Here is a 27,593-nt window from a genome sequence, read left to right on the forward strand (position 1 = left end):
TTCCTGCCTTCCGGGGGTGGGGGGGCCTCCGGAGGGCCCGGGTGGCCCATCTGAAATCGGCCGGGCGGCCCGCGTGGTGCGTCTGGGCTTGGGTGGAAGCCGTGGGCGACCTGGCTCCAGGCCTGGGGACGGTGCTAGGGGTCCTTGCGGTCCCGGGGGGCCTGGACCCTCCGTTTAGAATCGGAGGAGGGCCAGGGGCTGCCGCCCGCCCTGGTCTTCAAGTGCTTCGACTGCGACAGTCTGGAGTACGGGATCCCGAAAGGACTCGGGTGCACTTTGGTGGCCCTGCCGTCACTTAGGAGACTGGTGTTGCGGCCCAGCCTCGGGCTCCCAGGGTCCGGAGGCATGTGGGGCCCGAGGCTGCCCGGGGCCTGCCAGCAGTGGGAGCCCGTTTTCCTGGAAGAGCTCTGGGCGCCCTCGGCAGTGGGGCAGTACCGCGGGGATCCTGGGGTCCTCAGCAGCCGTGGGAAGCCATCTTTGTCCCGGGTCCCGGGAGGGACTCCATACTGGTGGTCCTGGGAAAGAGAGAGCAGTCAGAGCAACGTCCCACTGAGCAGCTCCACCTCTCCCCGGGGGACTGCTGCCAGGCAGGCTGCGGTCTGCACAGCCGGGCTTGGCCCTAGCCCCGCCACGCACTAGCCACTGGGCCTGGACAAGTGTGCTGAGTTACTTTGTGCCTCAGTTCCCCCATGTGTCATAGGTGGATAATCTCGCCTTTGGTGGCTGTGATGAGGCAAGTTCCTATTCCTCCTTGAGGACCCTGCTCCAGCTTCCTCCACCTGTAAACAGGGTGGGGCTGGGCGGTCAGAGGTAGGCCCTTGATCTGGGCCCTTGATCTGGTGAGTGCAGGGGGCGGCTCTTCCCCGGAGTCCGACTCCATCCTCTCTGCACTGTGAATGCACTGGGCGACCTCGGACAGCCTCGTGTCCTCTCGGGGTGGAGGCAGACAGTGTCCGCCGCGTGGCCTGCCGGGGAAGGCCACGGGCAGCTCTGGGCAGCGCTCGGGCGGGCGAAGGCCTCGCGGAGCAGCAGGGCCCCGTCAGGGAAGTGAGGCAGCGGGTGAACGAGGGCAGCCTCTGCTGAAGGGGGTACCCGTCTGCACCCGGAGGGCGGGCCGTCTCCCGGGGCCACGCTGCCCGCTGGTGAGGGGCATGCTCGCAGGGTCTCCCGCTCTCGAGCAGCAGGTTCCTCGGTGTGCATTTGCTGGCAGACGCTCCCTGGCTGGGGCAGTGGGAAGCGAGCCGCACGGGGAGGCTTCAGGAATCCTGGGAGGCTGGGCCTCAGTCTCCCCATTTGTAACATGGGGCCCCCAGATGCCCACGCCAGCCTCGCCTCACACGTGGGCCTCCCAGGAACACAGGGGTACCCAGCAGGCACCTGCCCAGCCCCGCAGGAGGGCTGCGGGCGAGCCCGGGGCTGGGTGGATGCTGGCTGGGGGCACACGGGGGCACCAGGACTGCCCTGGCGAGCCATCCGCGCCCTCTCCCCAACTCAGCACAGGCCCGGCGCGGCGCTGGCCTGCCTGGGCGCGAGAGCAGTTAGATTTCCCCATGAAGGCCGCGTGGGCCTGGCCCCCAAGGCAGGGCTGGAGGGGCTTCAGTGCCTGGAAAAGAGGGCCACACAGGGAGGCGGGCAGCGCCCGCAGACGCACCTCCCCACCCTCCTCTTGCTTAGTGTGCGTCTGCCTGGGGGTAGCGGGGCCTTGGTCCAGAGCACCCACGAGGCAGGGACTGCACCACTGGGTCCCGCCTGTCTGCCCCCTCACTAGTGGCTGGGGACTCCACAGGACACCGGGAGGGCTGACTCTGCTCAGCCACAGCCCGGTCGGCACCAGGCGGCAGCTCCGCGCACCAGGACCACCGGTGCTCCTCTTCTCCTTCAGGCTTTTTCACTATCTCCCAGCTCAGCCACGACGTGTGGGCCACGCTCTGGTCATCAGAAGCAAAGCCAATCAAAGAGGAGGCCTGGTGGGGCCAAGCCTCAGCTCCTCCCCCCACAGACCTTTGATTGGCTGCAGACCGGCCTGGCCTCCCAGGTCGGTCCCCGAGAGCCGGGGATGGAACAATAGACGGCACTGCTCGGGGTTCGAGGAAATGCTCCTCCTCTCCCACGGGGACTGGCCCTGGGCTCTTGCAGTGACAGCACATCAATGGGAAAGGGTCTACAGGGAACCAGGTCTGACCCCCTCCTTGTCAAGTCAGGGAAACTGAGGCCCAAAGCGCGGCAAGGACTTGTCTCTGAGTCACCGGAAGCTGGCGGAGGAGCCGGACGGACAGCAGACTGTCCTGTGCATCCCTGCTGCCACTCCCCGCTCTTGTGATTCCGGGGTCACTGAGAACCACGCGACAGAGGGAGCGCTGGGGGCGAGCCCTTAAACTAGCACATTTGGGACGTAGTTAAAGTCACAGGTGGTTCTACTCCTGAACGGCTGCTAGTGACGGAGCTGCAGGAGGGCAAAGGGGAACCCAGGTGAAAGGCACAGGCGGCACAACGCCGCGGACACGCTGAGCACTGCAATGAAACTTTAGGTGGCTGCACTGCAAGTGGACTATCCCTCAAGAAAGCTGTTAAAAAGAAAAAAAAAAATTTTTTTTAAAAATAGAATCGTGCCCCGGCTGGTGTGGCTCCCTGGATGGAGCACTGGCCTGCGAGCCGAGCGGTTGCCAGTTTGGTTCCCGGTCAGGGCATGTGCCTGGGTTGTGGGCCAGGTCCCCAGTTGAGAGTGAGAGACAACCACAGATTGATGCTTCTTTCCCTTTCTCCCTCCCTTCCCTTTTCTCTAGAAATAGATAAATAAAATCTTTATTTTTTTTAAGTATCATCATCATGTCAGAGTTGGGAGGGATCTCAGATGCCATCAGTTCCCATTCTGCAGACCTGGAAACTGAGGCCCCGCTAGGAGCGGCCCTGGCAGCCCAGCCCCCACCCCTGCTGACCAGGCGGCTTCCCCAGGCCCCAGGTCTGAGAGCTCCTGACCCCTGCCAGCGATGCCCAACAGTTGGTGCCAGTGTCACCTCCAGGCACGTGTGTGAACACGCCAGCCGCTCTTGTGAGGTGCAGGAGACGGGGGAGTCCCCTGATGCCGTCCGCCAGGGTCTCCCCCAGTCCTGCTGATGGCGGAGGGCCAGGCCGGGCAGGAGCCACACCTTCCCTACTCAGCAGCCAGGGAAACTGAGGCTCTGGAATGAGAGCACCTTGGTCTTGGTTGCTCGGCCAATCGGGGTGAGCTCTGCTTCTGGGGGGGACCATCAGGGGTCAGGGTTGGGCTTGGGTTGTCTCAGGGGGGCCTGGCGCTGGAGGGACAGCACCTCATGCCGCCCCTGGAGGCCCACCTGGGGGCAGCCCTGCCACGGGCGCCTGGCAGGGGCCAGGGCTCACGCCCTCCACGTGCCCGCAGGTCATCGTGCAGCGGTCGCTGTCTGCCCGGGACCTGAACCACGCCAAAGCGGGCTCCATCCTGGCCAGCTACCTGAAGATGCTACCCATGGGCCTGATGATCATGCCGGGCATGATCAGCCGCGCGCTGTTCCCAGGTAAGGCCGGGGCTGGGCCGGGGCTGCGCCAGGGCTGGGCCGGGGCTGCGCCGGGGCTTCGAGAGTTGCCAGGAAGAGGCAAAGGATGGGTGCGAGCCGTTTCCTGGCCTGGGGGAGTAGGGAAGAGTGGTCCCAGGACCACAGTCAAAGGGGCCGACACACAGGGGGCTCGGGACAGGCCCAGGCAAGGACCACTTGCTGCAGGACACAAATACCTTTACCACTGCCATTTCCCTGTCCGAAAACTAGGCACTGACTTCCCGTAACACCATGGGCCTGAAACCTCAGGCGGTTAAGCGTTTCCGTTCAGCCCCTGGGAGCTGACGCAGGTGCCTTCAGGGGATCCTGGGGCCGAGGTCTCCAGCACCGCCACGTGTGGCCTGGGACGGCCCCTCCCCGCTGCCTACCCCGTTATCGGTGTCCCCATCGGTACAAGGAGAGGGTCCGAGCCGGGGACGAAGAGCCCAGCAGATGGCCGCGCTCCGTGCCCAGGCCTGCGGAAGGGGGCTCCCGGGCCCCTGGGGCGAAGGGGCTCCAACCCACCTGTGCGTCCTTGTCCGCGGAGCGCAAGGCCTGCGTCTTCCTCAGAGCGCCTGCCTCTTCTCTCTCCCGGCCCTGGGCCCACAGTGAGCCACACAGTTGCTCACCAAAGGTCCTGAGGGCCATGTTGGGGGCGCTCAGCTGTCGGCGGGGGGGTTGGACCGGCCCGTTAGCTACCTGCTCCGAGTGGCGCCTCTGGAAAGCGGCCTGGCGTCCCCGGAGCTCGAAACACTCTTCTGACACAGAGGAGGAGGCCACTGAGGGCCGCCGGGGGCCACGGCCAAGGCCAGAGCTGCCCGAGAGGCTGTCCTGGTCGCTGAGGGTCACGTAGTCGTCGTCGTCTTCCTCGTCCTCCTGATCCAGCCCGTTAGGGATCACCACCCTCTCCCCAGCAGGGTCGTCCTGGGTCACAGACAGTGGCCGCTGGGGTGGGGCCTGGCCTGGGCCTGGTGTCCTGGGCAGCCCGCGGCCTGCCCTGTGCTGGGGCACCCCCTCTCCTGCGCTCCCCAGGGCCCAGCCAGCACCGCTGCCCTCCTGGGCGAGCACGTCTGCCACAGGGACTGTCCGGGGCTTGGGCACCGGGGGCTTGGGGTCCTCCTCGGGGAGGCCGTTCTTGGCCGGGACCGCGTCCTGGGAGCCGCTGGGCTCTGGACCAGGGCTGCAGACCTGGCTCTGCCCCCACAGCTGCGCCCCGGCCTGCGAGGTGTCTCGGATCTTGATGCGGTTTATCTGGCTGGGCTGAGGGTTCCAGATGTTGGGGTCGATGATATTGATGTAGCCCAGGATGTCGCTGCCCGGCTCTGGGTCCGGCTCCACCCACGTGGGCAGGTATTCGAACATGTTGGCCCGCTCCAGGTTGAGCAGCCCCGGGTGGATGGGCAGGGACGGCTCGGGCAGGTCTGCCGGCTGCTCGGCCAGCGCTGCGCCCCGCAGCCCCGGGGGCTTCTTGACCTCCTGCTTCTCAGAGGAGACCTTGGCGATCTCCTCAGCGCTCTTGGCCTTGACCAGCGCGTACTTGGGGTTGACGAGCTTCTTGGCCACAGTGCCAGAGGGCACCAGGGGGACCACGGGGGGCAGCACCACGGGCTCCGGCTCGGGCTCCTTCTCCATGGGGATGCCCTTGAGGCTGACGCCGTGCGACATGAGGTACAGCTCCTGGAACTGCCGGTCGAACGTCTCCACCACCTGGCCGGACAGCACGGAGATCACGTTGCGGTCTGTCCTCGCGGCGGACCACGTGAAGCTGCAACACAGGGCGGGGCTGTGGGTCAGGCGCGCGGCCGCTCGCTCCCTCCCTCGGGCTGGCGCCCCTGCCGTGGGCGTCCGAGAGCCACCAGGCTCCCCGCGGGCGGCTGTTCCCCGGACTGTGGCTACGGTAAGGCCCTGGATGGGACTGAGAAGTGAGGGGAACCGAGGACAGGGCCCAAGCAGCAGGGCCAGACCTGAGTCTGGGTCCTCAGGCGAGTCACGGGGACCAGGTCTTCTCTCGGCTGCTCTGTACAAGGCAGCACAGAGCTGCGTTCCTCAGGGGTCACAGGGTGCCCTGAGCAGCCCGGACACCTGGTGTCTTTGTCACCAAAGTTCTGAGTGAGAGTAGTCCCCCTACACCCTCCCTCCCCCCCGCCTCGTGGCAGGGCTCGCGGAGCTGGGCCATGGCTGTCCTCATTCTAGCCCTGGCCCTGAGAATGGCTTTCAGAGCGACCGCTCCACAGCCTGGGGAGGCACGGCCGGGCCGGCTCACACCCCACCCCTGGCTGGAGCCAGCCTCCCAGACAGAGCCCTCCTCTGCCCGCTCCCGAGACGGGTGGGTGGCGTGCGGGTGTGCCCAGCCCAGCTCACACCTCAGCAGTTCTGGGACCAATGAACCGGAAAAACCAGGGTGTCATAAGGCAGGATTAAGGGCAGAAACCCGAGGGGATCCAGAGCCACCTCTTTCCCCAGCCCCTGGCAGGCCAGGGAGTCACCTGTAGGAGCCACAGACGGCTCGGTCTCCGTCCACGAACATGAACTTCTGGGCCAGGGCGCCCTTGAACTTGGTGGCTGACCTCGTGAAGAACTCCGTTCCCCCGCTGCTCCGTACCCTGAGGTTCTGTGTCGGGGAACAGACAGAATTACATGGCCACAGCACCGACCACGTGGAGGGGAGGCCGGTGGTCCGCCTGGGGCCTCAGGGCGCTCCGGGGGAGCCTGGGTGGGGAAGGGGGAGGCGCGGAGGCCGGCAGGAGGCCGTGGTGCACGGGGACTGCAGGGCCAGGACCCGGGAGGGAAGCGCAGGAATGGGAAGCTGGAGAGGAGGGTGGGGCCGGGGCTGAAGGGCTAGGTGCAGAGGGTCTGCGTGGCCTGCGGTCTCTGCGGTCTCGGGGCACTGCTCTGGGGGAGGGGCTGCTGGAGGGCCTTGAGCAAGAGGGGACGCAGACGCACTGTAGAAAGTCCTGGTGAGGACCGGGACCTGCCCTGCAGGGTCTGGGCCGTGCCAGGATGAGTGACCGGCGGGCTTCGGCCTGGGTCTCTCTCTCTGTCGCTGCCAACCTCTGCTCACTGAGGGCCAGGCTCCCAGCAATCTCTGCTACTTCTCTGGGGGCGAGACCACTGCCTGGCACGGTCTGACCCCACTCCTCACTGGGCCGGCGCGGTCCGGCTCGGGAGCCAGCCAAGGCCCCTGGGAGGCCGTGGGAAGGGGCGCTGAGACCCAGGGAGAGGAGGGGGCGTCGGGGCGTCATGGGCGGGGCCTCAAGTCCAAGACCAGGCCACTCCTGCCCTCATCTGGACTCTGGTCGTGAAGAGCCCTCTTGCCCTGGCTCGAAGTCTAGGGATATCTGTGGGCCGGGCACCACAGGGCACAGGGCTGGCTCCCCTGCCCTTCCGTGGAAGGAGGCGCCAGCTCTGGGGGAGGGCAGGGTGAGCCTGGCTGAGACAGGCTGAGGGAATGCGGGTGGGGGAGGGCCCCCCGCCGATGCTCAGGCAAGGAAGGAGGTGTGGGCTTGTGGTGAAAACAGTGACTGGCAGAGTGTCAGGAACACAGGCTCCTGGTGCCCCCGAGAGCCACTCGGGGGGGCCTGTGGGCGGGCTGGGAACTTTGCTGTTAACTCGGGGCCTAGGAAATCGAACACCTGCCCAGGGCAGGAGCTCCCTTGGGGGCACCCGGCAGGTCCGCTTGAACGCCCCCGGGACGGGAGTCCCCCTGCGGAGGCCCCCGCGCAGGCTCGGGCACCGGGCTCTCGCACCCTCCGTGACTTCTGCTGTGCCCCCGCTGGCCGACCGCCCACTCGCTGTCCCCTGCCCCCTGCCGAGGTCCCTAGCTGCAGGCAGAGATGACCGTGACCAGAACGCCGGCGTGACGGGGGACGAGAGCGGCTGCGAGGGCTGGGGCAGGCCGGCGAGCGAAGGGTGGCGGGGGGTCGGGTCAGCATCCCGACTCGGGAGCACGACGGTCGCCGACCCGAGCAGCGGTCTGTTTTAAGACACATTAGGACTTCGGGGGAGGAGGGTGAGCAGCGGAGGCACAGAGTGAGCTCAGCTGGCTCCGACAGACCTACACCTGCTCAAGGGCCCGGCTCGGCCCTGGGGCAGCGGGGGGAGCGGGAGGGTTCGGAGCAGGGAGCCATGATGTCGGCGCTGCACCTCCAGAAGGGGTCGGCATCCCGCAGAGGACACGTGTAGTGAATGGGGGGCCGGGGACTTGGGGGCGCTGCTGAAGGCAAGGGAGGTGGGCCCGAGTCAGGGCGGCAGCCACACGGGGCAGGGATGGGTCTGGGAGAGCCTGGGTTTGCCCTCCCCTGCCGCCCACAGCCTCCGGGCGCTGCTGCTGGCCGGCCCTGCTGCGACAGGCCCCAGGCCCCTCCGCTCAGAGGCTGCGGGGCGGATGGCGGATGCCTGCCCGGCTACAGGGCGCACAGCCACCTGTTCTGGGCCGGCCCAGGAGCAGATAAGCCTCTGCTCCCAGAGCCAGCCTCCTCTGCCCGCCAGGCTGCCTGTCTGCACACAGCCAGCTCGGAGCCAGCTCAGCAGGAAGCTGGCCGCAGCCCAGGGCAATTAGTGCTCCTGACTTTGCACCCAACACAGAGCACGCTCAGGACCAGAAACTGGAGCAAAGAGCCTGGAGGCGGTACAAGGCCTGCCTTGTAGCCTGGCCCGGCCACAGCCAGCTCTATGGCTTCCGTGGGCTCCTGGCCCAGGGCTCTGCGTGCCGAACCGCAGGCCCCTCCTCAGCCTCACCTCCCCTCTTGCCAGCGTCTGCCCCACCCACCCTGAACCCTGTCCAGCTAGAGGGCTCAGAGGTCACCATGCACATCTGAGAGAGACTCAACTCCGCACGAGAGGCACCAGATTTGCTGCAGGGCTCTAAGAGAGTCTCTGGCCCTCTCTGGGCCTTAGTTTCCTCGTCTGTGTGCTGGGGACAGGCCTCGAACCGAAGGTGTGTTAGCCCTGGGGCTCGGCAGCAGGTGGGGCCTCGTGGCTGCTGCCACTCCCCCACCCCGCCCCCTCCGCTCCCAGGCCTGCTTTCCTGGGTGCACCCCACCCCGTGGGGCCTGGCCCGGATGAGGTAATGTCTCAGGAGTCAGGGCTCGGGTGAGCAGCAGAGGCTCCCACAAAGCTGCATTGTCTCTGCGCCCTGTGACAGCCTGGGCAGAACACAGCGGGCAGGGGCAGGGCATCCGGGAGAACGGCCACCGGGCTGGCCCAGGCAGGGTGCCCTGCGCCGGTCCCTGGGCTCTGCGGAGCCTTGGTCTCCTCACGCCTGAAAGGGGCAGCGATGGGCCCCGAGGGAATGTCAGGGGAGGTAATCCACATCACCTGTTCCGAGGGTGGCTTCTGCGCCACGCGCGTGTGGGGCAGGGTGGGGTGGGCACTAGGGAAGGGGCAAAACAGCAACGTCCTGCCCCACATTCCCTGCCAGGCCTCCTGTGCTTGTGCGGAGATGTGACGTGACCGGGTCCTAAGTTGGCCCGAGCCCAGGCCTCGACTGCGGGCAGGAAGCGCGGGAGGCCCAGGCCCCCGGAGAGGGAGGGTCTGGGCCTTCTGGGGCTCTGATCACACAGGGCTCCAGCCGTGGTGCCAGCCGGACACCAACCTGCGCAAGGAGCCTTGCCCCCTCCTGCCACGGGGCTGCGGTGGGGTCGGCACGAAACCACAGGGAACAGCGGCCGGCACTTCATAAACTCAAGGTGACAAAGCGGCTGTGACTGCGCATGCTGGGGGGACCCCTTCCACTGGGGAGGGGACAGAGTGGGGCCAACACGAGGGCCAGGAAACATCTGGACAGGCCAGGTCCGGGGGGCCAGGACTGTCAGCTGCCCGTGATGGCCAGGTCGGTTCAGAGGGCGGGGGGCTTGCCCAGTCTCCCAGGGGCAGGGTCCAGCCCCCCAGGCCTGAGGGCGGCCTCCAGCTGTACCGCGGTGGCTCTTTCGTGCCCCTCCCCAACCTCCGCAGGGGCCTGCTGGCATCCCCCGGGCCTGAGGAGGAGCGGGAAGGCCCACGGGTGCATCCCGACCAGGCCCGGCCAGTGATGGCAAGATCGAGCCAGGCATGCGGAGGCAGGAGACGGAGGGGCCTGGCAGCCCCTGCTCTCTCCTAAAGGGCCTGGTCCACTCTGTAATGGGGGGCCATGCTCACCCTGGCCTTCACCTGGCCATCACGAAGCTGGGATGGGGAGCCCCCTTGTGAACTGCCTTTGGGGGCGGCTGGGGCTGCGCCTGCGCAGCTCCAAGGTCGCGGTGGAGGGACTCCCTGCTCTCCCCTGGGCTGCGTCGCTCAGCCTCGGCACTGTGGCACTCTGGGCGAGGTGACGCTCTGCTGTGGGGCTGTCCTGGGCATCACAGGACGTTCAGCAACATCCTTGGCCTCTACCCGCAGGTGCCAACCGGGCTGTCCCAGTCGTGACCCTTAAAAATGTCTCCAGACACTGCCCAGGATCCCAAGCCAGTAAACCCCTCTGTCTGAGGAGTACTTCCCCACCCTGAGTCCGTGACAGCCCGAGCCAGGATCAGACACGCGAGGAAGGGGTGGCAGGGAGCCTGGGCACCGGCAGGAAGCCGCCTGTCCAGTGCGGAACCTGCGCTGCAGGATCCTGACCGGGCACCTTCCCACGGCCACCGTGGCTGGACTCATTCATCAGAAATGGGTCCAGCCTTTGCCCAGAGGCTGCTGGTTTTTCCAGTCCGGCAGCACCGAGCCGACGAGGCGCTCCGATCTGCACCGCGCAGCTCCCGCCCCGTCCTGAGCTGGGAGCCTCCAGGCCCGGCCTGGCTCCCTCCGGCCCTGGGGCGTCCCTTGGCACCCAGCCTCACCCCCAAATGTGGTCTGGCCACGCGGCCTGATCCTGGACACTGGGGAGGGTGAGAGGGCTGGGTCTCCTTTTGAAAGGCTATTCCCGTTGCTGCCGTGGGGCCATGATTCCCATACGCCCCGCCAGGGGCGCCGTGAGGGGACGGGTGCTTGGGGAAGGCTGTGAACCTCCCGCTGCGGGAGGTGCCAGTGCACGTCCTCCTGCCTCACCTGAGAGCCAGGGGGCAGCTGTTTCCAGAGCGCTCTGGTGTGAGCGCAGGAGGCAGAGGCAGGAGGCCGCGACCGCGCGGTGCTGCCTGCAGTGGGCACACGGCGGAGGGGGGCGGCGGGGGGCCTGGCCAGGCTGCGGCTCCGAGGGGGAGGGGCGCCCCCGGCACTCATCAGACCAGAGCTGGGGTCTCATGGGAGGAGCTGTGCCTGTCCCCAACCAAGGACAGGATGAGAAGGGGGCTCGTTACTGAGGGTCCTGCCCCTACATGGCTCACGCCTCACAGCAGCCCTGCCCATTTTCAGACAAGACTGGGGCCCCGAGAGATACAGTGTCTCTGTGCAAAGCTACAGGGAAGGTGGCGGAGCTGGGGCTCAAGCCTGGTTCCTCGTGTGGCCCCTAGGCTGGCACCCGACACCGCTGTGGTCCAAAGTATGACCCTACATGCGCAACCTGTACCCTGGGCCTACGGGATCTGAGGGCAGGTCGAAGCAGAGCCGGCCAAGGGCGAGCCAGGCTTCCCGGCGGAGGAAGTGCTCCCGAGACAGGTCCGGGCCCAGCCGGCCCGCGGGCAGGGAGGTGGGCCGTGTGGGCAGGCCCCAGACAAGGTGACACTTGGCCAGGGCTGGGCCCACAGGAGCCTCCAGCCACCCGCCCAGACTGGCGAGGGGGCAGGCTCAGAGGGGAGAATGAGGCGGCCGGGGTCACCTGCCCTGCACTGAGAGGGCCGCGGCACCTGGGCGTGCCGCCCCGCAGACCCTGCCACCTTCCCTAGTGCACACGGCCTGCCCCACAGGGAGGGGGCTGGCGGGGCCAGGGGGCCCCAGGGGGAGCTGGCGCTTCTGTGCCCTTCGCTGCAGCTCTGTTTTCAAGGCGGTGGGGGGAGGCCTCACACCCACACCCCCGCCCCTGCCCAGGGCCCAGGGTTTTTAATTTCTGTTGTTACCAGAAGCTGTGCAGCTCCCCTTAGCTCACAGAGCGCTTTTATAGCCATTGTCTCCTCTAATTTCACCCTCAAACAGCTCTGCAAGGCGTCAGCACAGCCATGAGGTGCCAGAGGCGCGGCCACGCCCAAGCCCATGGTGGCCTCCGTGGCCGGCACAGCCTCGGGCAGGGATGTCGGGCACCAAGGGTCTGTGCGCCCTCCTGTCCACGCTGGTGTCTTGCTGCTGGCTTTCAGGGTTAGCCCGCCTTGAAGGAATACCAGGACAAGGAGGCAAGTCACAACCTCCCTTAGGTCTCAGCTTCCCGACCTGTCCCGTGGGAGCCTAGTACCGATGGCCTCGAGGCCCCTTCTGGCTCTGGCTTTCCAGGCGCCCACAAAGCAACGGGGCTGCACCGGGTGCCGAGGCCCCCAGTGCGCGGGGCGCGAAGGAGAGGGCAGGCAGTGGGGGAGCAGGGCCAGCCTTCCCGGGAGGGAGCCGTGCCGCCTCTGGGCCGAGTCTCAGCGCAGCCCCAGTGGCCTGCCGCCTCAGGGAGGTCCAGACACTCTGAACACTCCAAACACCATGAGGAGACTTGAACTTGGGATTTCTCCGCTGAGAAAAGGCTTGTGGCGCTGGACAGGGCACAGGGTCTCCAGCCGCGGGCTCAGGTCCCTGCTCAGCATCCACACACCGGGAGTGCGAGGGGCTGAGGGAGGTGGCGTGTGTAAAGCACAGCATCCCCGGGCGTGAGGCAGGGGCACAGTGGGGTGGGCCTGTCGGGTCTCCTCGAGACCACGGGGAGGGGCTGGACGGGGGGCCCCAAGGTCCTCCGATCTGCTGCCTGCCGGGCCAGGGCCAATGCCGCCGCCTTTCAGAAGACGCCTTGTCCACGTCCTGGGCCTCTCCAGCGTGAGCCGTCTGCCCCGGGACTCGATCCCCAGTGCTAATTACACGGCGGGCAGCGCGAGGAGTGAGCGTGGAGCTTGGGTCAACACACCAAAGAGACCACATAAAAATGCCCAACAGCTAGAGACTCACCATTCGGGAGCTCACGCCCACTTGAAAAGGCCCGGTTGGGACGGGGGGCATACGTGACAAACGCCAGCAAATTACAGGCACGGGAGCCCAGCCCCTTGTGAACCAGCCTGGCCTCTCCCCTTCTCCTGGGATCGTGTTCAGAGCCCAGGCCGAGAGCCCAAGGGATTCTGACCCGCCGGAGGCTCTTCTCAGCCAGAAGGCTCCGGTGTGCGTCCCTGGCCCTTCTCTGACTCCCTAGGCGGGAGGGAGACCTGGGCAAAGTGCCTCCCCTTCCTCACCTGTCAAATGAGGACAACTGGACAGTGTGTGGAGTAGATGAGGTAACCGGGTGAAGAGCCGGGACAGGCGCGGCCCGTGTCCAATGCCGCAGAAGTTCTGGCTGTTACCGTGCGGCGGGAGCATTCTCCAGAGAATGCGCTGCACACAGTAGGTGCCAAGCGCTTCTGAGGTGGAAGGAGGGCTCCCTCTACCCCCACGCAAAGTGCCAAATGCCAGGGTGTCTGTGCAAAAAGGCCAGCTGCACGGGCCCACATGCCCCTCTGCCGGGCCGGCGCGGTCCTGGAGCCGAGAGGGGAGCGAGGGGTGCGCTCAAGCACACGCAGCAGAGCAGCGCTGCCAGCCAGGCCCTCACGACCCCATATCTGCTCCGTGGCGCCCCCTGGGCGGCCCTTTCTGCTCTGCTTTCCTCCTCAATCCACTTGAACTCTGTAGCCATCAGGAAGCCTCCCCGACCTCAGCCCGAGGGAGTGTCCTCCATCGGGGCCAGATCCTAAAACCCGTGGGTGGGCACCGCAGAGGCAGACTTTGGCTTAAACTCAAGGAGGAACTTTCTGTCAGTCAGAGGTCTCCAGACAGCAGATGTGAGCTGCCGGAGCCAGGGCAGCGAGCGCCCTGTCCCTGCAGGTGAGCGAGCAAAGACAGGCCACCGACGTGGCAGGGCCTGCTTGGAAAGAGCAGGCGAGGCAGCGCCCTGATGTGGACTCTGGCCCCTGGCCAGCAGGCCCTTAATCAACGCCGGCCTTATCTCTGGCTGCTGGAGGTGCTGGCGCTCAGCGTCTTGCATCTGGGGGCATTTGAGCAGAGGCCAGGGGGCCGCCCGGCAGGAGGCGAGAGGATGGCTGAGCCCTATGGGCTGGGCACGGCTCTTTCCCTAGAGGACAGGTGCCAGGGCATTTGTTGAGTAATAAGTCGGCCACTGTGACCGTCAGCTCACCTTGAGGTGTCCCAGGTGCATGCGGGCCCGCTCACACATGTGCAGGAAGTATTTGACGTTACTCTCGTCCAAGATGATGTACACGGCCACCTTCCTTTTGAAGCCGGCGTCCAGCAGGTCCTTAAATATGTCTACATCGGTGAACATGTCCATGACCACAGCTATCACCTGGGGGGAGGAGGGGAGACAGGGCCTTTGTTCAGGCAGGCGGCAGTGGGGCGGGTGCCTCGCAGGACACACGGCCCTCCCACACCTGCCACCCTCTCCGGGGGCCCCTCCAGCCCTGCTCCCCGAAGCCCCAGGGCTGGGACTGGGAAGCTTTGGGCTGGGGCCCTTTCTGGCCCTGAAACTCTAGGGTCAGTATTCCACACTCAAGGTGCAGGGGTCTCAATCAGTGGCACAGAGCGGACTCTGCGACGGCAGGGAGGTGGGCGCTGCTTGCCTGACACGCACTCCGGGGGACCACGCTCTGTCCCCATCCCCGTCCCCGTCCCCAGTGGCTGAGGCGCACAGGGAGGGACAGGGAGACAGCTGGGTGGGAGCCTGGGAGGAACTGGCTCTCAAAGGTCCTGGGGTCAGAAAGGGGCTGTGTCTGGAGGGTCCCCTCCCTCGCGACAGCCAGGGCTCAGCTGGGGTGCGTCAGTCTGCCCCGGGCTGCGTTTCTGAGCGCTCCAGCTGCCACCCCGGGGTGCTGAGGAGAACCAGGTGTGTCAATGGCCAGGAGTCAGGGCTGCAGCTGGCGCGGCCACTCGCTGAGGTCGCCCACATGTCCCTGGGTCAGTGTGGACTTTGGCAGGCTCCCCTGCCGCCCAAACCGGTCCCTGTGCTCCTCCTGTCATCAGACTCCCTCTGCCCCCAGCAGCTGACCTCCACTTCCCCGGACCTGGCTCAGGGCAGAGCCCCAGAGGTCACGGTGCACCCGCTCTACCCGCAGCCCCACCGCAGCCTGTGGAGGGAACAGACGCGGGGAGAGGACGAGGTACTGAGGGTAAGCCCTCCAGCCTCAGGCACGGGCCCCCCGCCCCCCGAGGTCGGCCCCTGCCCTGGCCTCGGCCTTAGGACCTCCGGGACGAGCCTCGCCCTGAGAGGCGGGGGACGCGCACTGGGTCACACATCAGACTGGTGACACTCAGGCCAGAACCTACTGGGCCTGTCAGGGAACCAAGCTCACACCCGCGCCAGCAAGGGCAGCCTGGCAGCCCCCGCAGGGATCCACGGACCCAGGGTGACAGGGGGGCCATGTGGGGCCTGCCTGTGGTGAGCCTGCGCCCCCCGCGGGCCACCTAAGCCCCTTGGGACCTGAGGCCCCTGCCCTGCCACCGACATGACCGCTGCGTGGCCTAGAGCAAGGCAGCTGACTTCTGACGTCAGCACGAGAAGGGGCCCGGGGACCCGGAAGGCCCGGCCCGCGCGCCCCGTCCCCTGGGAGACAGCCGCTCTGTCTTGGAGTCTTCACAGAGCTGTTCCAGGAGGGGCGGAGGAGAGGCACAGTGTCTGCAGGGAGAGCCGGGGCCGGCGGACCCTGGCACCAGAGTTAGGCCGGGGCTCTCAGGGCAGTGAACACCCGTCCCCAGAGACACTGAGGACAGGCCAGAGGGCACGAGCGGGGGGCGAGAGCACAGGTGACAGACAGCCAGAGACGGAGCTGAGTGGACGCGCCCCGGCTTGGCTTCCACCGGTCGAGGGCGAGGAGACCCCTGAGGTGCGTGAGGTGGCAGCAGACACTTCCTCGACTGGGACCCCACAGCCCTGAAGCCACGGCAGCCCAGGGGCCCTTCAGAGAGGCCGCTCCCGCAGGCCAACAGGCTCACGTGCCTCCCTGGGAAGGGTGCAGCCAACCTGCCTTCCCTGGAGGCGGTCGCCCCGTCCCTTGGCTGCCTGCTCCGCGCCCTCCCACCCCTGGAGGATTGGTCCGGCTTGGTTCCAGGCCCTGCCTGCCGCAGCAGACGGGGGCTTGCCCTGGGCCCGGGCGGGGGACGTGCCCCGGCAGGACTCGCTCCATGTGCGTCCTTCCCCACGTCACCCTCTGGCGGGCAGGGTGCCTGATCCAGGGACCATCTGCTGTTGGGCCGGATGTGTTGGGGCCTGCTCCCCGTGGTGGATCCCTCAGGGACCCGGGGGCTGAGAGGTGCCCTCTGCAGGCACGGAGCCTGGTCCCGGGGAGGTCAGAGGAGGGCCTGTGACAGGTGCCAGCGAAGGCTGGGGGTGGAGAGGGGCGCCGGGCGCGCCCACGACGGCCCCACCGCGTGCTCACAGGCAGAGCCCTGAGGCTCTCTGGCAGCCCCGAGTCCTGCATGCCCTTCCCCGTCCGTACATGGGGAAGCCGGGCCCAGGGTCCCACACCCCAACCCGCGGCACCTTCTGCCCCAGAGGGCACAGGCCTTGGGCTGCGTGAGGGTGTCTAATGAGCCTGGCGACCGCTGCCTGTTCAGTCCTCGCAGACACGCTGCAGAGCAGCGGTCTTCTCGCCTCACCAAGGAGGAGACCGAGGCACGGGGGGGCGGGGGGCACTCCCCTGCCTGTGACCGTGCGCGCTTGTCCAGGGCAGAGCCTGTCTGGGCCCAGCTAAGTGGGGACCCTCGTTCTGCCGCCTGCCAGTGTGGATGTGGGCCTGGCTCGCTCAGTCTGTCAGTTCCCACATCCGAGGCCACGGGCCCCGCCTGGGGGCGAACAGCGGCCGCATACCCGAGCGCCGGGCAAGGCCAGGGCCACAGCCGCGGGGGAGGCAGAGAGCAGGCTGGGATGGGAGAAGGGCCCGGCGTGTGGGGGAAGACCACACAGGACAAGAGGCGGGCGACCTGGGTCCCGGCTCCGACGCTCGCTCCTTGCGGCCCCAGGGCGGGCACTGTTCCGACGGGGTGGGGGTGGCAGGGGTGTGCGTGCTCTGTACTCTAGGTCTGCGTCGCCGTGGGGCTGGCGGGCGGCCCCGGTCCCACAGCCCGAGCCTGTACAGGTCACACAGGCCAGTTCCCGAGGGAAGGAGGGAGCCCGGCGGCCCCAGGGCCTGAACCACAGGAAAGCCTCCCCTCGAAGATGCTGCCGCAGAACAGGGCCAGACAGCACGGACACCATGCAGGTTCCCAGAGGGCAGCGGAGTGGAGGCGGGAGGGTGGCCGGGGCGACAGAGGGGGGCTGTGCCAGGCCGCAGCGGAGGGGACGTCGCGGGGACTGGGGTCAGCGCTGGGCATGAGTGCTCCTCATACCCACAGCCTCCCCACGTCTCCAGGGGTGGTGGCAGGGGTTGTGCAACACGTGCAAGCTCCGCCCCCCGGCCCCGCCCCTGGCCGCACACCCGCATCAGAGGGATCCGCGTCCTGCCTCCTCCTGGGTCCTGGGTCCGAGGGCCCCACCACTCTGCACAAGGCCAGGGCTGCTCTCGGGCCTCCTCTAATGCCCCACCCACCCCCTGGCGGTTTGAGGATCCCTGACATATCCTTGGAGTGGGTGAGCATCCACCTCCACTTGAGAGATGCTGACAATGTGGTCCGGAGGGGAGGGGACCAGCCCTAGGTCTCACCTCGAGCCAGTGGGAGGGCGGACAGGGCAGCTGGCCCAGGTCCCGCCGCCCCACCGCGAGCACCTCCCCATCTGGCGCTTGCGGGAGGAGGAGGGGCAGCTCGAGCCAGGAGCGCGGGGTCTGAGCCACAGCGAGGCAGCAACCCCCACCTGTGGCCACCGCCCCCAACAGACACGCCTGAAGCCTGCTGCTGCTGGCGCTGGCGGCATGGCCCGGGGCACTGGGGTGAGTGCCGCCCCCCTCGGCCCTGGGAGCAGTCTGACTCCTGGCGAGGACATAGCAGGACCAGGGCTGGAGCTGCGGGCTCCAGGCCATGGTATGGCGTTGGGTGAGCCACGTCCCTCTCCGAGTTTCAGTTTCCTCATCTATGAAATGGGGAAGGTTGGTGTGCCGCCCACGGCTGTCCCAGCCACGGGATTCCCCAACTCCCTGCGCCTTTCCTGGGTGGTGGTGCAGACCTCAGACTGTCCTCTGGGAAGATCTGTGACGACCTCAGGCAAGGCGACACCAGCTCCCACCCCGCACGGCTGCCGCAGTGCCCAGCTGGCTCAGCAGACAGGGGCTGCTGTTCTCCTGCACCCTCCTCATCACGCCAGACCCACCGCACCCTCCGGGGTGGACAACCCGGGACCATTGCCCGCCGCCTCCTGCTCCCCCGCCCCCCATGCCAGCTGGCAGGCGGCCGGAAGGCAGCGCCCCATGGAAACTGCGCAGGGCAGGCCGCAGGTGGTCCTAAGGGCTGAGACAGATGAGACAACGGCCATCAGCCGCAGGATTCAGCCTCTGCTTCCAGCCACGGCAGCAGAACAGAGCCTGTGCTTACCTTCTTGCCCTAACAATAAAAAACCAGGCAAAATCTATGAGGCCAGAGCCCATAGGTAGCCCAGCAAGCGCAGGGCTCCCTAAGAGGAGGAAACAGCGAGGCAAGCTGCGGGGCTGCCCCAGCACCCTCCAGGCCGCGGCGCGGCGGGGCTGCGGGGTGCGGCCATCTCCCCAAGCTGAGCAGACAGGGCCGCACTGAGCTAGTGCCAGAGACGGCAGAGGGTGCCCCCGAGCCTGCAGCTGGAGACGGTGCCGCGCGCGCATGGGAGGGCACCGAAGCTGGGGCAGTGCCGGCTCACAGGGAGGCAGGGCTGCCATGTCCCCGCAGGGCCTGCAGGGCAGCCTCAGGAGGGCACCGCCGAGGAGCAGCCCACAGGCGCGACAGGGGCTGCAGGCTTTTTCTGTAAAGGCCAGGAGGTAACTATTTCAGGCTGCAGGGCAGAGAGCAGCCCCGGGCAGCACAGGAACCAGGGTGCGTGCCTGCGTCCCGGGAGGCAGGCAGCGGCCGACCCCTCCCCCAGCCACTGTGCTGCGCGGGCCGCCTGACAGAGCTCAACAGCAAGCCCAAAGCGTTACATGGTTTCCAGGCAACTTCACCGCATCCCAGAACAAGGCTCCGAAGTAGTTAAAGGAAAAAAAAATCAAACTTCAGCACTCCACAGCATTAAATGATCTGCTATCCAATGAAAAATTACAAGACACACTAATAAACAGAAAAATAATGACCCTCATGAAAAAAATAAAATCTGTGAAAACTAAGCCAAAGTGGATACAGATGTTAGAACTGGCAGCTATCAACATGGCAAGAATTATAACTGCATTCTATATGTTCAAAAAGTTATATAGAGACACGGGAGGTATGTTTTTAAAAACACCAAATTGAACCACAGGAGATGAAACAACTCAATGTTTAAGATGAAAAGTACCCAGGATGGATTAATAGCAGATTAGACACTATGGAGAGAAGACCAGTGAACTTGAAGACATCAGGAGAACCGATCCAAAATGACCTGCAGAGAGAGACTGAAAGACCAGGATTTGAGCTTCAGAGGCTGCGGGTCAACTTCGAAGGTCCAATCCAAGTGTACAGGGGTCCCAGAGGGCACCGAGGCAGAGGGCAGGGTGGAGGGGAGGAGACAGAAAACACTGGAAAATAATGGCCATAGAGCATTTCCACATTTGATGAGAACTATACATCCACAAGTTCAGGAAGTCCAACAAACTCCAAGCAGAAGAGACAAAGAAAACTACACCAAAGCACCTCAAAACCACGTCACTTAAAATCAGTGATAAAGAGAAAATCTTAAAAGCAGCCAGAGGGGAAAAGACCATCCATTGCACATTGAGGAGCAAAGGGAAGCCGGTTCTCCTCGGAGTCAGCAACGCCAGAGGACCCGGGAACAGCACCTTCAAGGTCCTACATGGGAAAACTGTTAACCTAGATTCCATGCCCAGCAAAAGGCGCTTTCAACACCAAAGGTGAGAGAGGAGCTGGTCAGAGGGCCCAGGGCGGGAAGGATTCCGCCCCAGCAGACCTGCACCGCAGTCACCGTACCGACGAGGGGCAGCGGCTCCGGGGGGGCCGCGGCTGCTCCCACCCCTCAACGCCCTCCTCCAGCAGGAGGGCCGGGGCAGACCTGGCCACGGTGCCTCTGCTTCCCACATTCTTGCCATGGACCTGCCGTCTGAAAGGCCAGGACGGTCCTCCAGGCGCTGAGGATGCTTCCCGGCAGCCCTGGCCCCACCGTGGGCAGTGTCCCCCCGCCTCCCGGGGCTTCTCAAACCAGTCGGCCTGTCCCCCGGCTCTGAAGACCGGCCACTGAGTTAAGTCCTGCCTCCTTGGCCGACAGGGAGCAAGTCTATGATCATAGCAACAGATGCTGTCACTGGCTGCGCCAGCTTGCTGGCACGCGTATAAGACCGAAGTCACATTTTCCAGGGGAGCGTCACTGTCACGGGGTGGCAGGGGCCTCCTGTTCGCAGGCTGCTCTCTCGGTGGGGGATCCTGTTATACTGCAGCTGTGACTCTACCCACGCCTCCCAGAGCCGGGGGTCCTGGAATAAAGCTCTGCTGTCGGCCCCACCCTAAGGGCAGGTGCCCAGGGTCTCCAGCCTCTGCTGCTCCTTCCTGGGGGCCTATGGCTGGTGCGTCCCCACTTGCAGCCTCAGCTTCTCTTCTTGGGGACACGGGGGTTCGGAATGGATGCCCTGCAGTCCCTCCCCTCACTATCCGCCCCCTCTGGCACCTTCCTCGCTCTCTGCGCTGTCAAGACGGAGGCCTCCTTGGGGTTGAGGAAAGAGGCTGGGGCCTCCTGAACATCGAACGCTGAAGCAGGACGGGGTCAGGGAGCGCACGCGTCCCACGCAGAGCCCTCTGCCAGGAGGCCTGGCTCGGCCCAGCTGCCAGGGCCCGGCCCTCGGTCTCCAGCCTCCCCACAGACGCATCGACCCCCCACCGCGGCTCAGGAGCCAGCAGAGCGTGGGGAAGGCCGCCCAGTGACCGGGGCTGTGCCTTGTGGAGAAGACCAGAGGGCAAGCTGCTCCCTGCCCCCGCCAGCCGCAAGGGGCCTCGCAGGCCGCCGAGCTTCCGGGCCTGCAGGCGCAGGGCCAGCCAGGCCGGCCCCCTGCAGTTGTCAGCAAATGGTGCAAGCTGAGGATTTTCAGAGTCATAAATTCAAAAGTCTTTAAAACCGTAGCTTCTCCAGGGTCCAAGAGTAACAGACACTGGAGCCATTGGGCATCCTAATTCCCCGGGAAGACTGGCCTGGAAAGGCCTTGTCCAAGGTCACACGGTGAGCCACGGCAGGGCGGAGGCCCTGGGCCACTGGCGCCCACAGCCCCTCTACTGCACTCCTCCATGCCCCGGCTTGAACGCCTCCCGGATGGGGAGCTCACTTCTCCACCCAGACTTCTACCCGAGAGACACAGTCAGGAGAGGGGCAAGGACAGAGAGAGAGGGGATAGGGACGAGAGCTGGCATTTACCGAATGCCAGCTCCCACGCCAAGTGCTTTCAGACCGCTCTTCTTCCACCGAAATCTCACCACAGCTCTGGTGCAGCAGCGGAGGCATCACCACGGCGCTAGAGAGGAAGGAGCGGAGGGTCCGAGAGGCACCGCCACTGCCTCAGGGAGGCCTGGCTAGGAAACGGCAGAGCTGGGGCGGGAGCCTGGGTCTGTGCGGCGTGGAGGCCGGTCTTTCCACTGCCCCACGTGGCGTTCAACCTGGGAGGGCGCCTGAGCCTGGGGATCACGTGGGCCCCCGCAAAGGAGGCTGGTGCAGCCCACCCAGGCCAAGGCCTGCCGGGTTACAGGGTGCAGTCTGGTGTGCTCAGCGGCCGGTGGGCGCTCATACCTCTCAATGCCTCAAGACAAGTGCCCAATCCCCATTTCACAGATGAAAGAAAACGAGACCCAAGGTCATGGAGCAAGGAAGTGGCTGAGCTGGGCAGGTGGGCCAGGGACCTCCAGGAGCACCAGCTCCCCACTGCTGGCCTGGCGGGGGGACCCTTGGCTTCAGGGTGAGCCCATCAACCAGGGGTCCTATGGAGCCCGGTGCAGGCAGGCTGGCCACGCCAAGGAGCCCTGTAGGACCTGCGCAGGCCCTGGCCTGCCCTGGACCTCGGCATCCTCACCTGCGATGGGAGCGCCCCACAGGGTCGAGGGAGGGCAGTGCTGCGGGGGCGGGGGGGTGCTGCCTGCTCCCGAGCTCTGGCGCCAGGGGTGCACCCAGCCTGGGGAGCCGGCTCTCCCCACGTTCAAGTGAGGTGCAGACCCCGTTGGATAGGAAGCCTTTGCAGAAGACAGGAGCCAACATGGGATGTTGTTATCAGATGGTTCCCCACCTGGCAGGTGAGGGCCCTGGGCTGGGAGTTGCCAGAAGCAGCAGGAAGCAGCTCCCGAACCTGCTGTGTGCCCCTGGGACAGCTGACCGGGCCGCCTTGGGGCCTCCTGAGGTGCTGAAGCCGCCCTGGTGGGGCCCAGCTCAGGGTCAGTGAAAGCCTTCCCTGCTGGTGCCAGGGTCCACGGTAGCCTTGGTTCCCGCCACCGTCCCCTCGCCAGCCCTGGTGCGCTGCCCCTCCACGCCCCTCATGGGAGCCTGATGGGGACGAGGAGACCGATGGAAACGCTTTCGCTGTCCTGAGTCAAGCTGGGGAGAGGCAGCGAGGCCCCGATGACCCTGGCAGGGCCTGGCTCAGAAAGAGCAGCTAAGACGCTGCTTCCCGGGGAGAGGGCTCGGGCCCAGCTCCTTCAGCTCTCGGCCCTGCGGCCTGAGGCGCTGCTTGCCTTCTGCGCCCACGAGGCCTCAGATCCCTCATCTGCACACCCACTCGGTGGAGTTGCTGGGAGGATTACAATGTAGGTCAAGTGCCCATTCCACCTGGCATACAGCTGGTATTTAATAAATGCCTCAGGACAGTGCTTTTATTCTCCTGCAGCTGAGCCACCAGCCAGGACTTCAGTGTTGGCGGTGAAAGAACGGGTGTGGGCTTAATCAGGCCTCAAGAAACCTGGTGCCTGTCCCTTCCTGCTGGGTGGCCCTGTCTCTGGGTCCCTGTTCCCAGGCCCTGGCCTGCCTGGCGTGAAGTCAGGTTCTAGCCTAGCCGGGGCCATGCGCTCCCTTCTCAGTTTCCTCATCGCTGCGGGCCTTGCGCGGCCCCCGGGGCCTCCCCGCAGGCTGCCAAGGGGTCCCACCAGGGGCCTGGGGCCGTGGTGTGTGGGGGTAGGTGGTGTGGGGGGGGGGCTCCCCTACCCTCGCCCCTCCCGGCCAGTCCAGCCTCTCCCCGGCCCGCAGGGGCTGTAGCCGAGTGAGGCTGGGGCTCATCCCTTCTGGGCGTGACGCTACAGGCCCGGCCTCTGGAATGCAGCTGAAACCCCATAGCAGGGTTTTTCCCAGATAAACTCCTGGCTCCAGGGGCAGGGGGCTGGGCGGGCGGGCAGATAACCGTCCACCTTGGAAAGCTGGAGCCCCCTGGGGCTGGGCGCTGTCTCGGAGCACAAGCCACCTGCTCCGAGCCACACAGCCAGTGGCGTCCTCGGACACCCAGGGCCGCCCACCTGCGCCCGCCAGCCCCGCATGCCCCAGAGGGGTCTAGAATCACAGGGCCGCAAGGTGTCGCAGTTGCCAATGCCTGCACCCGCCTTACAGACGGGAGGGCTGGGGCTCAGAGAGGAGCTGCGTGTGCGCCTGGTGGCTCAGTGGGGCAGGGGAGGCAGGGCGGGGGCCTGACCCCGGCACTCTCGGCTTCCTATACGGTGACCTATGAGTTCCACTCTCGTCTTTGGGGAGCAGGGGGACCTGGTGGCAGCCCTCACAGGAACAGCCTCCCAGGTCGCTGCCCCAGGGCCTGCCTGCCGGGGGGCGACAGGCTGGGCTGAGGAGGTGGTGGGCTGGGCTGCCCTGACTCGGTGGCAGCGGCACCAGCCCGGGCGCTGGTGGCAAGGGGCCTGGTGTTCCAGCCGGTGACTGGCCGGCAGGGTCCGCGTTCTAGGCCTGCACTGGTACCAGGGCTAGAGAGGAGGAATCGGGGGCAAGGGAGAAGTGACTCATGGGAAGACAGACGGCAGGAAGAGCTCCCGGGCAGGCGGCCAGGCCGAGGGCTCGTCAGCATTCGCCAGCGCCAGTCAGTGTCCCGGCCCAGCCCTGCGGAGCCCGGGAGCAGCCGGACCAGGAGCCAGGGAGGTGGGGGGACGGCGAAGGCTGCAGGAGCTGCCCTCCCTGCCCTGTCCTGGGGGCTAAGGACAGCCTACCTGGTCCCCACCCTGCCCCCGAGAAGCAGCAAGGTGGCCTCAGAGAGCCTCAGTTTCTACACCTGAGAAATAGGGAGCTGGCACTGTCTGAGATTTTCAGGGGCGTCGCACTCGATAAGCAGTAGCTGTTGTCACTGCAGACGGCCTCAGCACACGGCCACGTGGGCCCCGGGGGCCGGGAGGTGTGGCAGGGAAGCCGGCAGGCAGGGAAGCGGGGCCGGTGTGCCGCAGCGCGGCGGGGTGAGAGCAAACCCCACCCTCTCGGTGCCTCAGTGTCCCCGTCGGGAGGATGCGGCACTGGGCCTCCTGCTTCCAAGACCCCACTCCTGGGGCCTTCGAGGCTCCCTGCTGTCTGGAAGGGCATCAGCCTCAGCAGGGAGCCCCCATTCTGAGAGGGATGACAGGAGGGGCGATGCCGCACCGCCTGTGGCACCACACAGATCGGGGCTCAAATCCAAGGTGGGCTTCTGCCTTAGACAGGTGACACCCGTCACCCCGTGAGGCTTTTACGGGGAGCAAATAAAGTCCCAGAAGGCCCGTGGGGTGGCCGGGTCTCAGCCCAGGCCTCAGAGAACGGGGAGGCCGCCGCGAGGGCCGGCCGAGCCCCAGGCGCCCCGTCTGGCCCCATCACTGGCCCAGGCCGTCTGTCGTTCTGTCTGGGGGAGATTAGACCCTGGCTGGGCCCACGCCACCCTGGGACCTGACACCAGCCTTCTTTCTAGTCCTGGTGGGGAGGAGGGGAAAGAGGAGGGGGAGCCCTGGCACAGCAGGTCAAGCTTCCTTGGCCTCAGTTTCCCCAATTTTAAAACGGCAGTTGAGGCTAGATAATGGATCCCATAGGCCCTCCCAGGGGACTGGGTTCCATGACCTCAGGTTCAGGCCCAACATCAGCAGCGCCTTCCTGACCCACGGCTGGCGCGGGCGGGTTGCTCAGCCTGGAAGCTGTAAGGGCCCCTTTCTCCCCCCCGCTTCTCCTCCTCTTCCTCCAGCTCTTCCTCACTCCCATCACCTGACTCTATCTTCACAACAGCCAAAGACACAGCTTTTCTCTTCACTGCCTCCATCCTACAGACCAGAAACGCAAAGCGCCAAAGCCGCCGGGGGCAGGCTGAGCACCAGGCTCCCCGACACGGGCCATCGGACTCGGCTGGCCCCCTCGGAGACGGAGCGTGAGCTGCAGCCACCGCCTCAGCCCCTGGCCTGCTTCTGGTTTCTTTCCCCCAAGAGCCTCCCCAAGCCCTGTCTGTCAGCCAGGACCGTCCCCAAAACCAGTGTTCAGGTCTTGCTGAAATTTGCCATGCCCGTCTGGGCCCAAAACAGAGAAGGGTCCAGGTTCCACTAGAAACACCTCGCCCACAACCCAAGGCCAGGGCAGACATTGCTAATCGCTCACTGCTCTCTCCTGAGCCCAGACCTGCCTCAGAATCCTCTTGGCACAGCTAGCTAGGCAGGCTTTATCAGATATGTCAGGGTGCACTTTAACACCATGACAAAGGCACTGCCCACTCGGCAGGAAAAGTGTCTGCTCAAGGTCATGGCTGTCCAGCAATGGCCTGGCTGTCTCTGCAGGTAGTGAGCTCCTCTTCTCAGAATATGTGTCAATGTGTCAACTGAGTATGGCTATCCCCACCCGGGGCACTGCACAGCTCGGCAGGGGTTGGGAAGGGGAGGTCCAGACGATGCTTGAGGTCCCTTCCAGCAGTGACATTCAGCCCAGGTGGACAGCCCTCAGCTGAGCTCACTCTGCTCCCGCCCCTGAAGACCAGGCCACCCCCACCCCATATCCCCAGCTGAAAGGCTCTGCCACGGCAAAGCCCATGAAGGGGCTCAGACTGGGTGAGCAACGGGCTCCCCGCTGCCGGCACACCCAGGGAACAGGCACATTTGGACGCGGGCCTGCAGGCCAGCCTCGGATGGGTTCAGGCGATGGCTCAGTCTCCGTGACTACACCCCCACCCAAAAACGCAATTGGAGAGCTCGTGGTGTGTATCAGAGCCTCGCTTCTCAGGGGTGAATCAGAGCCATCCCTGGGGCAGTGAGAGTTAAGGCACATAATGCCTTTCCACCCCACCCCACTGAGGCACCTTCTTCTGGGAAACCTGCTCGCCAGGCCTCTGGGAATCAGAAAGACCCCCCACCCCCGCGCCAAAGCGCAAAGGCCCTCTGCGATGCCGGGAGGGCCCAGAACCCTCCCGTGGAGGGTTCCAAAGAATGCGGAACCTCCACGGGAGCAGGAAGGCAGGCAGCCAGGAGACCTACAGGGGACTATGGTGAGCTCTCCACGTTGGACCCTGCGGGACTGTTCCCCGGGGTGGGAGACGCTGGGGGCGGGCCAGGCCCGCGGGGCCGGCCTCCTCTGCGGGGACCCCCCGCCAGTGGCTCGCTCACCTTCTGGGCCTGGCTGATCATCTTGCGCACCACCTCTTTGATGTGGGCTTGCCCGTCGAGGGGGGGCTGCATGTAGACACTGGCCCGGGTCACGCCGCGGTAGGCGATGGTGTCGGGCCAACCCAGGTCCAGCTGCGGGATGGAGCGGTCTGACTTCTGGGGCCAGTACTCCAGCGAGGGCGGGGGCTCTGCCTCCGCTGGGACTCTTTCTGCCCCACTGGCCTCCTCACCATCCCCGACGCCGTTGTCCTCAGGCCCCTGGGCGCAGCCTGAGCCCCGAGGGTCCTGAGAGCCCGGATCGTACACCTCAATAGTCTCCAGGATGCGCTTGAGCTCCAGCTCTGAGAGGAAGTCGCGGATGTTCTCCCGGTTCAGCACCTCATAGAAGGCCTCACGGCCGTGGGCCACCAGGGCCTCCAGCGCCAGGCGCTGCTCCTCACTGTAAAAGAACTCGGGCTTGGACTCGCTGGAGCGCCAGTTGACGTGGCTGTTGTCCAGACACTGCACCTGGGAGAAGGCCATGGTGCCACCTGCCCAGCGCCTCTGCCGGGGCGGACGGGAGACAGACGCTCAGCGAGGTCCGGACCCTGATTCCGGTGGGGCCGCGACACAGTGCGCTCGGGCCTTGGGGCCGCCTCTGCTCCTGTGCCAGTGAGGAGCCTACAGGAGAGACAGGACAGGGCTAGGTCAGGCGGAGCACAGGCCCGGCGGGGCACCCCGCCAGGGATGAGAGCGATGGGGGGGCCCTCCCCAGGCCCGGGTCCGGTGTCTGTAGGGGACAGGGCACTCACATCCCAGACTTCGGGGACTGCCTGAAGTTCTAGGCTACCTCTGGGGAAACCAGGGCTAGCAGAGAACTTCCCATAAGTTTCCAGTAGTGGGAGGCAGGGGACTGAAATCAGGCGGACACCGGCCCTGCCGGTTCAGGGCCGCCTGCCTTTCCAGGGCTTCCAGTAAAGGTGAAGGTCCTAAAAGTCCTTGGGCGCCAGGACGGGCAATCCAGGGGGCCTGCCCGGAGGTGGCTGGGGGTGGGGGAGCCGGCGGCGCGGGGAACGCCGGCATCCAGGGGTGCGGGCCAGGGCGCGCTTACCGGGCGGTTGCGGGCGCGACGCAGGGCCGGCGAGGAAGCCGTGAGGGAGGAGCGGTGCGCACAGGCTGCGGCAGGCAGGTGACTAAATGTCACCCCGCCCACCCGCCGCCACCTGAGGTCACGTGCGGCCCCGGGGCGGGGCCGGAAACTGATTCACGCCATCCGCGGACCCAGACCCGCCTCCGCCGCCGCGCTGCGCCCAGTCCGGGTGGCCGACCGGTGAAAAGCTTGGGGACCAAAGTCCAAGTGTTCCCGGAACTCTGCGCCCAGAGAGGGATAGCGCT

At 66.0% G+C, this 27,593-nt stretch overlaps 2 protein-coding genes across 4 annotated transcripts in view; one reads left to right on the plus strand and one right to left on the minus strand.

The window, feature by feature from the left end:
* SLC5A10 (solute carrier family 5 member 10) overlaps window positions 1-27,593 on the plus strand; it is a 69,653-nt gene that overhangs the window by 19,005 nt on the left and 23,055 nt on the right. For 2 of the 3 annotated variants that reach the window (XM_054571062.1, XM_054571063.1), the window contains one exon: window positions 3,398-3,533. In XM_054571062.1, the coding sequence (XP_054427037.1) occupies window positions 3,398-3,533 (136 nt within the window). Of the gene's footprint in view, window positions 1-3,397; window positions 3,534-15,215; window positions 15,243-27,593 lie in introns of all 3 variants that reach the window. The other variant, XM_054571061.1, reaches the window with a different exon arrangement.
* FAM83G (family with sequence similarity 83 member G) lies at window positions 135-27,392 on the minus strand. The gene is made up of 6 exons (XM_054571060.1): window positions 27,310-27,392; window positions 26,220-26,879; window positions 13,744-13,911; window positions 6,038-6,162; window positions 4,077-5,316; window positions 135-515 (listed from the first exon to the last, which is right to left on the minus strand). The coding sequence occupies exons 2-6, from the start codon at window positions 26,739-26,741 to the stop codon at window positions 135-137; spliced, it is 2,436 nt and encodes an 811-aa protein (XP_054427035.1). The 5' UTR covers window positions 26,742-26,879; window positions 27,310-27,392.

This window comes from Pteronotus mesoamericanus, unplaced genomic scaffold (assembly GCF_021234165.1).
Source record: "Pteronotus mesoamericanus isolate MK-2021 breed Mesoamerican mustached bat unplaced genomic scaffold, CSHL_Meso_final contig_22, whole genome shotgun sequence".
In the NCBI taxonomy this organism is placed as follows: Eukaryota; Metazoa; Chordata; class Mammalia; order Chiroptera; family Mormoopidae; genus Pteronotus; species Pteronotus mesoamericanus.

Excerpts from the sequence above, each read along its gene's own strand:
- FAM83G (XM_054571060.1), bottom strand. The coding sequence starts at position 26,741 with ATGGCCTTCTCCCAGGTGCAGTGTCTGGACAACAGCCACGTCAACTGG. Across the intron at positions 13,912-26,219 it reads TGATCAGCCAGGCCCAGAAG|GTGATAGCTGTGGTCATGGA; the intron begins GTGAGCGAGCCA and ends TCCTCCCCCCAG. Across the intron at positions 5,317-6,037 it reads GCCGTCTGTGGCTCCTACAG|CTTCACGTGGTCCGCCGCGA; the intron begins GTGACTCCCTGG and ends CCTGTGTTGCAG.